The following is a 12,001-nucleotide window of genomic DNA, read 5'->3' as shown; positions in this document are numbered from 1 at the left end:
TCAGCACATTCACAGCATCAAAGTTTCCCCCAGATCCTGACCTGAGTCCAGAGCCACCCAGAGAATCCTTCTCCTGATGGGCTCCTTTGTGACTTTCCATACCCTCTCCTCCATACTAAATATTAATGTTGTTCTGTTTCCCAACCCCACAGGGTGGTTGGTGAACATCAATGACCTAATATCGGTGTGTTTTCCCACTGCCAGCCTCTTTATTCTCATGAGTTGTGAGCCATTCTACTTACTTTATCCAGGCTCTGTTTTGTCTGCATAAAAAAATGCAAAGTCCTGCTGGGTGCTGTGGCATGTGCATGAAATCCCAGCAACACAGGAAGCTGAGAGAGGAGCATTCCAAGTTCAAGACCAGCCTCAACAACTTAGCAAGACTCTGTCTCAAAACTGAAAAAGAAAAGGGGTTGGGATGAAGCTCAGTGTCACTCAATGGAAAAGCACCCCCAGGTTCAGTCCTCAGTACCAAAATATATGTCAAAAGTTGCCTAATTGTATCATAATACATAATTTCATGTTTTTCTACAATGTTCAAGAATTTAATTGTTCTTCATACTGAAAACATCACTAGAGAACGGATAGAAGAGACACCTGACTTTCTTACCCTAAGGGCACCTTCAGCTGGCTGAAGATGGGACCCACATGGTCATGAAGGAGGGCAATAGATCGGATGTGATGCAAACTTCTTTCCTGTGCAACTCCACCTGGGCCACTGCAAACCACCCAGACTGCATTGGATGGAAGAAAGCAAAGCTGGTAGGAGCACAATGCTCCTGCTCCAGCTGTGCCACAAGGAAAGGAAGGACATGGTTTCTCATCTAGGAATCATACCTCTTCAGCTGGGATCTATACAAGAGTTTCACATTTTGTGAAAATATTCACATCTAGGTTAAAACAGGTAGAAACATGGACAAGTCTTACCTACACCTTAAAAAGTAGCATTTATTACTCTCTAAATAAAAATAAATGTATGTATTTAAGCTAGGATGTATTCTCAGAAGAACCAATTCCTCTATAAAGAGTGAAGTCCCTAGTGCAGGCAGAGACAGACATGGGAAAGATCACAGCAGGTCATAGAGGTGGAGAACAGAAAAGGGGGAGGGGAAGATACATGAGTCTTCCTGGGCAACAGCATCATGGAGGGACTTTCAGGAAAAGCATTTATAATAGGACATTAATTTATTTGCACTCCATTGCCCTAATATCTATGTCCCTGCCTGTCACCCATATGCTATCTTCTCAGAAGGCCACATGAGTTGCTGGGTTTTCTTTGTGAAAATAGACCCTTTTTGAAATGTTTGAAGGAGCTTAGGATTTAAGGCTTTGCTTATTTAAGGCAAAGTCTAATTTTATGGAAAAGCCAACCCCTCAGGTATTATCACAAATTCCTAGGGAATGGTCAACACTTAGAGGCTGTGGCAGAGATGTGGTAAATTCTAGATTAAAACTAGACCCATCTAGTAGATGGGTTGTGTGTGGAATGAATAGACTTCCCTCCCATCCCCCCCAAAAAAAACCTTTCACGTGATGAGAATGCAGAGGAAATAAAGGGAGGCCCAGGGATGAGGAGAGGTGGAGCTGGCCCTGCACATCCTGGGGAATGCTCGCTCTGGAACCTGCCTAGAGGCTTGCCGAGAGGCTCAGGCCTCACCTTCCTCCAGTGGTCTGCCTCAGCACTCCCTCACCTGTGAGCCCTGGCACTCAAGGGCATTTACTAAAAACACCCAGGGCCACTGTTAACAGTGAAGTGTTGAGGGAGGGACAGAGCACAGGTGTGTGATGGACAAGAGTGAGCACAGGGCACAGGGAAATGGACAACAGACGTGAGATGGTGGAGCAGAGAGCCTGGAGGGCCAAGTCTAAAGATGATGGAGGGGAGAGAGGGGGAAAGGCAGAAGCATGTCACGTGTTGCTCCAAGGTTAAGGCCAATGCCAGGCTAGGACTACAAAGGGAAGAGCGGGCCAGAAAGGCACAGGCATAAACCCATTGAGTTCTGGGTGGGTGGATGGCAAGGTGACAGGAACAAGGGTGTGATGGCAACACAAGACATTGGCAATGAGGGCCAATGGTCAGTGGGAAGCATGTGGAGACCTGCTGTGAGCAAAGATAAGGAGAGGAGGAGCCCACCTTGGTGGACAGTGACTGAGGTGGATTCAGAGTGTAAGCAAAGGAGATGGAGCCTGGGAACAGACATGGGAAGGGAGGAAGGATGTGCACAGGAAGGGAGGGAGCCAAGGGAGGGGACCCTGGTTGTGAGTGCACTGAAGCACCCAGGAGCAAGGGGCAGGGCTGCAGGGTGGTGGATGGTGGTCAGGGGCAGCATGCACTTCACAGAGGAGTGGAGGGTCCTGGAGGTTGAGCACTGTGGATTTGAGGGTGTTAGGCAGAGGACACAAGGAACAGGCTGACACTAGATTTGGGAGTACATACAGAGAAGGGGAAGGAAGATAGGTGACAGAGTTTACAGGAGCCACTGAAGGCGAGAAGGATTGTGGTCAGAATGTGGTCCTTGGAACAGGGAAAAAAGGTTTCTGTTTTGTCCTGGTTTTTGTTGTTGGGGTTGTTTCTTTGTTTTCAAAAAGGTTACAGAATGTAGGTCCGGGAATATATATTAGAAAGGGTGGGAGGAAGTGAAGGACAATAAACGCTTATGGATTTTGAAAGGTCACAGCAATGGAGGGATGGAGGATGTAGCCAGACGTGTAAGGAAGAGAACCTCAACGGTCTCCTTTCCTCCCAGAGCCTGACTCTGCAGCACACACTGTTCACTTTAGCTTGGCACCTGTTGCATACATTGTGGCCCAGCAGACATCCAGGGCAGAGGAGACGCTTCCAATAGCTCAGGTGTCTGGACAGATACCAGAAGATGCTTTCAGGATCCTCCAGGCCTGACTCCTGGCTGCAAAAGGCTACTTTTAAAATGGTGCCCAACCTGGGTCTCCGCTCCCTTCCTGGGCTCAATGTAGAGCTGTCAGGATGACCGATGTAAGCAATCCACTGTGGACCATTTACTTTCTTCTCAGGCTAGACCTCCACATCCACAGATGCATGCACTCAGGCTGACAGCAGGATCACATGTCCTTGGAGCCAGTGGATACACCAGGCCAGTCTGCACCACAGCTCAAAGAAGTCCTGCAGTCACGACTTTCCCAAAGGATTCCTAAGCAGCAGCTTCAGTACCCAATCACTGGTCCTCCTGTCTGCAGAACAGCTCCCCTGGAGCCCACAGACATCTGAACCCCAGCATGCTGGAGGACCTTGGCCTGCACATAATGCCAAGGATTCCCACAGGGTCCTCTGACCCTGACCCTCTGGCGCTCACCTGAGTGCGCCCACCCAGTCTGACCCACAAGTCCCTGTTAGTCCTATGGACCCTGCTTCCTCTGCTGCTTATGGACACTGTGAACAGTTTCCATTGCCCAGAGCTCAGCACATCCTCTCAGAGCTGAGCCTTCCAGAGGACCAGAGCGAGGACCTGGCCACCTGCTCACCACAGCTCATCTAGTGGCTGTGATTAAGAATTCACAGCAGAAACCACCTTTCTTGGGTCACCTTCAGGGCTGTCTCTAGAGTGCAGAAACACAGGAGTGGACTTGCTGTCCACCCATCCTGTCATCTAAGTTAGGGTGGCTGGTGGACAGTGACCACTGCAGTGCTGTGCAGGTGCAGTGCAATTGGGAGGCAACATCGTCCTGGACAGCCATCACCTCTGTATCTAAAGCTCTGCAGGATGCTGGGCCTGAGGGTCCTAGAGCAGGTTTAGGGCTGTAGGTCTGTGGTTTTATTCTGGGTGGGGCCACAGAGGGAGGTGGTTAACAGTACCATCAGGAAAGTATAGCATCTGCTGAGAGGTTTTATCTTGAATGCAGGAGGAGTGCTGTCCAATGCTCTTATCATCTTCATGCCCTAATGAGTTTTTTCTCCATTAGTTGGTTCTTGTTGTGAATGATACTGCTCATCAAAGAGTGAATTCATTTCCAAGGTAATAGTCACTTGGCTGGGTGCATTATACCTTTTAAATTTATATTTGATTATTAAAAGCAATCTATATTTACAGAACAAATAAGCCTATAATTAGGATTTCTCATTATACCTTTTCTGTGCACACAAAGTCCATGATTGTTACATTTTTCCATTAGTATGGTCTATATCACAGTTAAAAAACTATATATAATTATGGGCTACAATCCATACTTTACATTGGAGTTCACTCTTTGGAATTGGAAAATTCATAGTGTTATAGACCCATTTTACTACATCATACTGAAGTTTCAGCATCCTAAAGATCCCCTGTGCATTATCCATCTATCACTTCCTTCCTCCAAACCACTAACAACCACTGATTGATCTTTTCAGGGTGTGTCCAAAATTGCCTACTTCTCAATATCAAGTAGATAAGAGCTCTGCAGTGTGTAGTCTTTCAGATTGCCTTCTTTCATTTGGAAATTTGCACTACATCTCAAAGTCCTAGAAAAAGAAGAACAAATCAGCAGCAAAAGCAGTAGAAGGCAAGAAATTATTAAAATTAGAGCTGAAATCAATGAAATTGAAACAGAAGAAACAACTGAAACAATTGACAAAACAAAAGGTTGGTTCTTTGAAAAAATAAATAAAATTCACAGACCCTTAGCTACACTAACAAAAAGAAGGCAAGAGAAAACTCAAATCACCAGCATTCATGATGAAAAAGGTAATATCACTACAGACACTACCGAAATACAGAGGATAATCAAAAATTATTTTGAAGACTTATACTCCAAAAAATAGAAGACATTGAAGGCATCGACACATTTCTTAAGTCATACGATTTGCCCAGTTTGAATCAAGAAGACATCAGCTCACCCTCTTGCACTGATTAAGCCCCCTTGCTCCTGTGCAGGTGTGAAGAGGCCTTCCTCCATCCCTGCAGAGCTCCTAGTGACATCTAGTGACCACCTCTATGTCACAAAATCCAGTCTCAATAAAGCACATTCATTTGTATACCCCTGAACATTTCTTGGAACAAATGAAAGGAATACATGCTGCAATCTGCATAACAGTGATGGAGGAAATGATGAGAAAAATAATTATGAAATAAAAATAAACCATGTAACATATTGGCTTATATCATATTCTGAAAGTAAGATATTATCCCTTGGGAAAAATACTCTTCTGGTAAAACCGTTTAATCATATGGATCACTTATCATCATTTCCAAACATCTTCACTGCAGTACTATACACATGTATTAGGCGGTTGATCTAGGGAGTTTTTTCAAAACATTTCCAACAACCTCACTGTGCAATGGCAGCTGTGTGACAGCAGATGGAATACAGAAAACCATGAGCCTCCCAAGCAACAAGCAAGGAGAACCAAGATGAAACATTCAGGGACCACAGAGCTTGACTAGCCTTTGATGCTAGACTGTGCATACCCCATCCTTGTCACCACTGTCCCTCCTCTCCCCCTGGCTAAGGAGATGATAAATTCCTCAGCAGCAGCTGAAGTCTGAAGCACACCCAGGTGCCCACATTCAAGCCTCACTGTCACAACACAAGCCAGGCACTATTCCCCATCCTCAGGGACCTCAAGAACAGCTTAGGTCTACCACCACCACCACCACCCCACCAAGCCTCGTTGTGTGGTGGACATTTCAGGCTATGGTATTGGCATCCTTGATGAACTAACCTGATGGGGGTGGTGCTTAAGGCAGTTCTCGTCAGGTGGTAAGAAGTTAACACTCATGAGGATGACAGTACAAGCTTAACAAAACCCACCATGTATGCTAAGAAATTTTGTGGCATTCATCTTTAATGCTCATCTTATTACATACCCTTACTCTATTTTTATTTTTGCTTTATGGAAAAAGGTGCATTCTGTGTGTCTTACTTGCCTAATGAGACACATTTAGAGACACACTAATAATGTGGTGTATGCTGGTAATCCCAAGGGCTAGTCAGATTGAGGGTGGATGATCCATGTTCAAGCCCAGCAGTGATTCAGCAAGGACCTAACCCAGGATTGAAATAAACAGAACAAAAGAAAATGAAGAAAGGGACTAGGGATGTCCCTCAGTGGTAGAGAGGCCTTGGGCTTAATGCCCAGTACTAGGGGAGGGAAGAGAGGAAAAGGAAGTATGAGATGCACATTCATCAACAATGACGCAGGCTCTTGGATGTCCATATCTGACACCAAGCTTCTGGGAGCCTTCCATCCTACCCACATACTTACCCTAGGGCAGAGCATGGAATAACTCAATTACAAAGCATGTTTATCTGTTCCCAAGATTATATGTTGTTTGATCCACCAGGGAAATTAAAAAAAAAAAAAAAAAAAAAAACCTGTTGTAAATCTCTTTGAACCTTAGGAATCTAATGGTGAATGTTAAGTTTCCAGTATAAAGAACCAACTGAGGTGGAACAAAACTGCTATAGAAGAAACACAATCCACTCATACTTCTGTGAAAGATTAGATTTTACTAAGTATCATATGAAATCTACGGTACATTCTGAATAAATCAGCAGCAAACGTAACCTCAGCAGGTAAAGGTGGATCCTCATGAAGCATGTGCTGTTGTGGTTCTTTAGGTTCATCTCTTCTCTGATCACTTTTCAATTCCAAGAATGAGACAATTAGTCACCAACTGTGCTAAACAGCTATGGCCATTAAATGCAGCAGTGGCCACCATTTCCCTGCATTCTTCCGGGATATAATCAGGCCCGAAGAACACATTCCTCTCCTCCGATAAAAAGCCCAGTCCCTGCAGTCTTGGCTGTCCCACTTCAAGCAGTTTGTTGAGTGTTCTTTACCCCATCCCACTATGGACAATATGGACAAGGGTGCACAGACCACCCCAGGCAGGATAACTGATACCTCAATTCTACATCCTGATCAGTCCCTTTGAAATATTTCTTGGTGCAGGCAACACTGAATTTTAATAGGCAGTGTCCTCCTACTCCAGGAGCAAGGACAACGGGGATCTTCATTTCACGAAGACCTTTACTCCTATGGGTTCCTTTCTGGACACAGCCGTGAAAGATCCGTAAGAAAGGCACAGAACCCAAGACGAGCAGGGCACGTTCCAAGAAATCTCGAAGAATGAGACACTTTACAACATGAAGATAACTGGGCCTTTTCAAATATCCCTGCACCTTTGATATGTCCTGAGTTATAAAACATTATGTAATTTTTCCACAGTATGCGAGGCCAGAAACTAATCTTTAAATAGTCAGAGACTTATTTATCCTTCCTATACATTTTCTGACATAGAGGACTGTGTGAGAATTGGTGAAATAATGTACCACACAGTACATTTGTTAAGAGTCCTTTGTAGCATATGGACTCACTGGTGAATTCTGAGGACACCCCCTTGATGAAACAACTATGCAGGGTCACAATGTCTGATTTTGCCAGAATAAATCCTCTCAGGACAACAAAATCACAAATGTTTGGGAAAAAAAAACAAAAACAAAAAAAACAGCACATTCCTTACAACTGGATGGTAGTTCTCTGGGTCATGTACTATTCCAGATTTTAAAGCTTAGATTTAAGATCATGGCATGACTTTTGCACAGCTTCCTCAAAGGTGTCTCTTTGATGCCCACTGGTTCTGAGGCATGAAACTCTGTCCTATGTGCTGTGATTGTGACGGATGTTGCTCTTTAGTATGAACTCTGGCCACTGCTTGAATTCATAATGCAGGGGGTGCCACACTCGCTGCATTCAGGCTCTACCTCTAGGACGTCGTCTCCCATGTTGTGCAAGCTATGAACTGTGCCAGAAGAGCTTGGCACCTGCAGACATTTCCACGGTTTCTCTCAAGTGTGAATCAACTGATGTCCACTGAGACATGAGCACTGAAGACAGGCTTGGCCAAAGTCATTATGCTTTTGTGCCTTACCTGATGTGTACAGAGGGCTGAGTGCATAGTAAAGATTTGCCATCTTGGTACATTTATGAGTTTTTTTTCTAGCAGGAATCCTGATGACAGACTTTTACCTAAGGGCCTGTTTGCATCCAATGTTTGGGTGAGGTTCCTCTTCCACACAGACTAACTGAGTGTTTCTAAGCCTTAAACGACGCCGAAAGGCTCTGTATAGTCATTATACGTGGAAGATAGATTCTCCACTAGGTAATAAAGTGGTCTTACATGGCTTGTATGCTGACTGAGACTTTGCTTAATTCATTTGTGGCTTTTCTCTGAGATCTTGACAATCTGAGTGATAGGAAATGTCAGTGAACACCTTGACATGCCCTCTTGGTGTGGATCACATGATTGGCCAGGCCAGATGCACCCTACAGGCTTTGCCACATTCATCACATCCATAGGGTTTCTCTACATCCTAAGTGCCTGATATGTGGAAGCCAATCTGAGTGAAGACCTCAAAACATTCCTTGTACTTTTGTTTTTTCTCCTTATAAAGTGTGGGGATTGAACCCAGGGACTCGACAGTCTAGGCAATCATTCTACCACTGAGCTACGTCCCCAGCTCTTTATTTTATTGTGAGACAGTCTCATCATCTTGGCCAGGCAGGATTTGCATCAATCATCCTCCTGCCTCCTTGTGACGGAGTTGGGAACACAAATGAGGCCCTTGCACAGTGATTACATGTTGAAGCCTTCTCTCCAGTATAGATCCTCCAGTGTCATCTCAGGGATGATTCAGACTGAAGACCTTGCCACATAGATTTCAATTGTAAGTCTTTTGTCCACTATGAATTATCTGATGCTCTGTTAGGTATGAGTTGCAACTGAAGATCTTTTCACACTCACTGCATTTGAAAGATTTCTCTCCAATGTGGATTCTTTGATTACTTGCTAGGGATGACTTGTGACTAAAAACACTGCCACACTCACTGCATTTTTGAGGTTTCTCCCCAGTACGGATCCTATGATGATACGCAAGACGTGAATTGCAACTGAAGACCTTACCACATTCATTGCATTTGTAAGACATCTCCCAGTATGAACTATCATCAGCTGTCTTGCTAGGTCTGAGTTGAGGATGGAGACCTTGCCACACTCATTGCATTTGAAAGGTTTCTCTCCAGTGTGAATTCTCTTGTTGTGCAAGGTGTGAAATGTCATTGAAGACGTTCCCTCGCTCGTTAGGACTGTAAGGTTTTTCTCCAGTATGAATTCTACGATGACTTCTAAGGTTTGATCTCTGACTAAAGAACTTGCCGCAATCATTGCATTTGAAAGGTTTCTCTCCAGTGTGGATTCTTTGATGAGTTATAAGGGCTGATTTTTGATGGAAGACCTTGCTGCACTCATTGCATTTGAAAGGTTTCTCTCCAGTGTGGATTCTATGATGACTTATAAGGGCTGATTTTTGTTGGAAGACCTTGCCGCACTCACTGCATTCGAAAGGCTTCTCTCCAGTGTGGATTCTCCGATGTTGTGTAACATGTGCAGTCTGACTGAAGCTCTTCCCACACTCTTCACACTTGTAAGGTTTCTCTCCGGTGTGAATTCTACGATGATTTGTAAGGATTGATTCTTTATTGAAGACTTTGCCGCACTCATTGCATTTGTACGGTTTCTCCCCTGTGTGGATTATCATATGCTGAATGAGGTATGAGTTACGACTAAAGACCTTGCCACACTCGTTACATTTGAAAGGTTTCTCTCCAGTGTGGATTCTACGATGACTTGCCAGGTTTGAAATCTGACTGAAGACCTTGCCACATGCATCACACTTGTAAGGTTTCTCCCCGGTGTGAATTCTCCGGTGGTTTGCAAGGTAGGATTTGTTACGGAAGACCTTGCCACATTCATCACATCTGAAAGGTTTCTCTCCAGTGTGGATTCTCCAATGTTGCCCAAGGTATGAACTGTCATTGAACATCTTCCCACACTCATTACACTTGTAAGGTTTCTCTCCAGTGTGGATTCTCCTATGTTTTCCAAGGTGTGAACTTCTACTGAACATCTTCCCACACTCATTACACTTGTAAGGTTTCTCTCCAGAATGAGTTCTAAGATGACTTGTAAGATAAAATTTATTATTGAAGACTTTCCTACAGATTTCACAAGTAAATCCTTTCTCTCCAGTACAGATTGTCTGATGTATATTAATGTGTGATTCTTGATTAAAGGATTTTTCAAGCACAATACATTTGGCAGGAGCTGGAGAAATGTTTGTTTCCGGTTCTTCTACAAATGATAAAGAATCTATAAGATCATGTTCATATTTATGAGAAATGTTTGCTTTGACAATAAAAGGAACTCTTTGGTGCGGTAGTAGCAAAGACACATTGAAAGAGGTGAAATAAGCCAGACTCAAAAATTAAGGATTAAATTGTTGATTTCATATATAGAAACTAGTCCATGATAAAGGACAAAAGGCAGTTGAGGAAGTGACGGGATACAATAAAGACACAGAGAATATCTCGGGGGAGGAAGAAATGGGAGGAAAGAAAAATGAATTTAACAAAATAATGTTACGTTACTATATAAAGATACCAAAGGGGATGTCATCGTCATGTAAACATAGAGGAAGTTTAGAGGAGGGAGAATAGGGAGAAGGAGCAGAGGAGGAAAAGGAGAAAGTGGAGCTTGAAACCAAATTCCTTGCATGTAAAGCCCAGGAAATGGACTTCACCTTAGCCCTGACCCCTCCCATTGCCAAAGCACCCCGACACTACTTAGTGGGCAGCTGCCTCTCTGCCCATGTGAGCTCTTACCTGCTTTCACACCCTCCACAAATGCCCACTCATTTGCAGGCCTGGATATTTCCTCGGGGCCACTCACAGTCCAGGGCTCCCTCCCTTGCTCCAACCAGGAGAGGACACTCAGGTCTGAAGGACACACTCCTGCTTGTAAAGAGAAAAGAAGCTGATGCACTGTGGCTTCTCCACAATCCAGACCTATCTGCACGTGAGGAAGAGGACATTACAGAGGGATATAGAAAATATTTCACTATATCGTGTAGGTATCTACCTCTCTTCCTAGAACCACTGAATCAAAAGCACAGAAATAGAAAACGGGGAACTGGATATTTTAAGAGTCGGCTTTGGGCTTTATGTTGTACTTCAGCTCTGAAAGCACCACTGCAGTATCATGAAGAGGGCAGGACTTCTGAAGAAAGGGAACAAAGTACAGAGGATGTACTGTGGAGCGTCTTTCACAGGCAACAGGACTTCAATCAGTCAATGTAGAGAATCCCAAAGACAAAGGGGAAATGCGACAATATACAGAGCAGATCCCAGCATCAGGGGAAGTCAAGCTCACCCAGGGAGACCAGGTTCCTGTAGGTCTCCAGCATCACGTCCCTGTACAAAGCCCTCTGAGCAGGGACCAGGAACTTCCACTCCTCCTGGGAGAATTCTATGGCCACATCCCTGAATGTCAGTGGACCCTGAAATTAAAACAGACTTCACAATGCAGCACAGGGGACAGTTATAATCTTGATGCAAAATGTGAACCACAGAACCCAGACATGGTGGCACATGCTTGTATCCCAGCTATCACCAGGCAGAGGTGGGAACATTGTAAATTGGAGGTGGGACTGGGAAACATAGCAAGATCCTCTCTGAGAATCAAGAACATAGGAGTAGGGATGTAATGGCAGAGGGGACCTAGGTTCAACCCCATTACTGCAAAGAAGTAAACAAAGAGAAATGAGAAGGGAGAAGTGTAAGCATGCAACTGATTCAAGTGAGAAGAGCTACACTGTGAGGCTGTAAATACACATTTGGTATCTGGCTGTCTGTTGATGTGGAGCTCACCTGGAATCCATGGAGAACTAAGAAAGATTTCTGTGCTAGTGAGAAGACAGGTGCCAAAGCCCCCTAGAGACCTTCACGAAGAGGCTTCTCCCCAGAAAGCCTCAGGCAGGAGAGGCAGTTGTAACACAGTCCTGCCATGCACCTCCAGGGAAGGGAGAGGGACTGAAGTCTCCACTGATCACCATCACCCAGGATGTAATGAAGCCTGCCTAAATAATGGAGCCTCCAGAAAAACTTAATAGGATGGGTGAAACGGTGTTCAGGTCAACGCGTGGGTGGAGG

The 12,001-nt window shown here is 44.5% G+C and overlaps 2 protein-coding genes across 4 annotated transcripts in view; both read right to left on the bottom strand.

Moving 5' to 3' along the window:
* LOC143383736 (zinc finger protein 766-like) overlaps positions 1-12,001 on the bottom strand; it is a 48,277-nt gene that overhangs the window by 32,231 nt on the left and 4,045 nt on the right. For 2 of the 3 annotated variants that reach the window (XM_076838631.1, XM_076838630.1), the window contains exons 2-3: positions 11,223-11,349; positions 10,676-10,807 (exon numbers count right to left, since the gene is read on the bottom strand). In XM_076838631.1, the coding sequence (XP_076694746.1) occupies positions 10,676-10,807; positions 11,223-11,349 (259 nt within the window). Of the gene's footprint in view, positions 1-242; positions 397-10,675; positions 10,808-11,222; positions 11,350-12,001 lie in introns of all 3 variants that reach the window. The other variant, XM_077105825.1, reaches the window with a different exon arrangement.
* The window catches only part of LOC143638173 (uncharacterized), a 45,432-nt gene continuing 39,924 nt past the window's right edge, over positions 6,494-12,001 (bottom strand). Inside the window, 3 exon segments of the mRNA XM_077105826.1 lie at positions 6,494-8,942; positions 8,945-9,054; positions 9,056-10,004. Of these exon segments, the coding sequence (XP_076961941.1) occupies positions 8,677-8,942; positions 8,945-9,054; positions 9,056-10,004 (1,325 nt within the window). The 3' untranslated portion in view covers positions 6,494-8,676.

Source organism: Callospermophilus lateralis, chromosome 18, assembly GCF_048772815.1.
Source record: "Callospermophilus lateralis isolate mCalLat2 chromosome 18, mCalLat2.hap1, whole genome shotgun sequence".
NCBI classification, from domain to species: Eukaryota; Metazoa; Chordata; class Mammalia; order Rodentia; family Sciuridae; genus Callospermophilus; species Callospermophilus lateralis.
The sequence above is the reverse complement of the archived record's forward strand: the minus strand, read 5'-3'. Positions and strand labels throughout refer to the sequence as shown.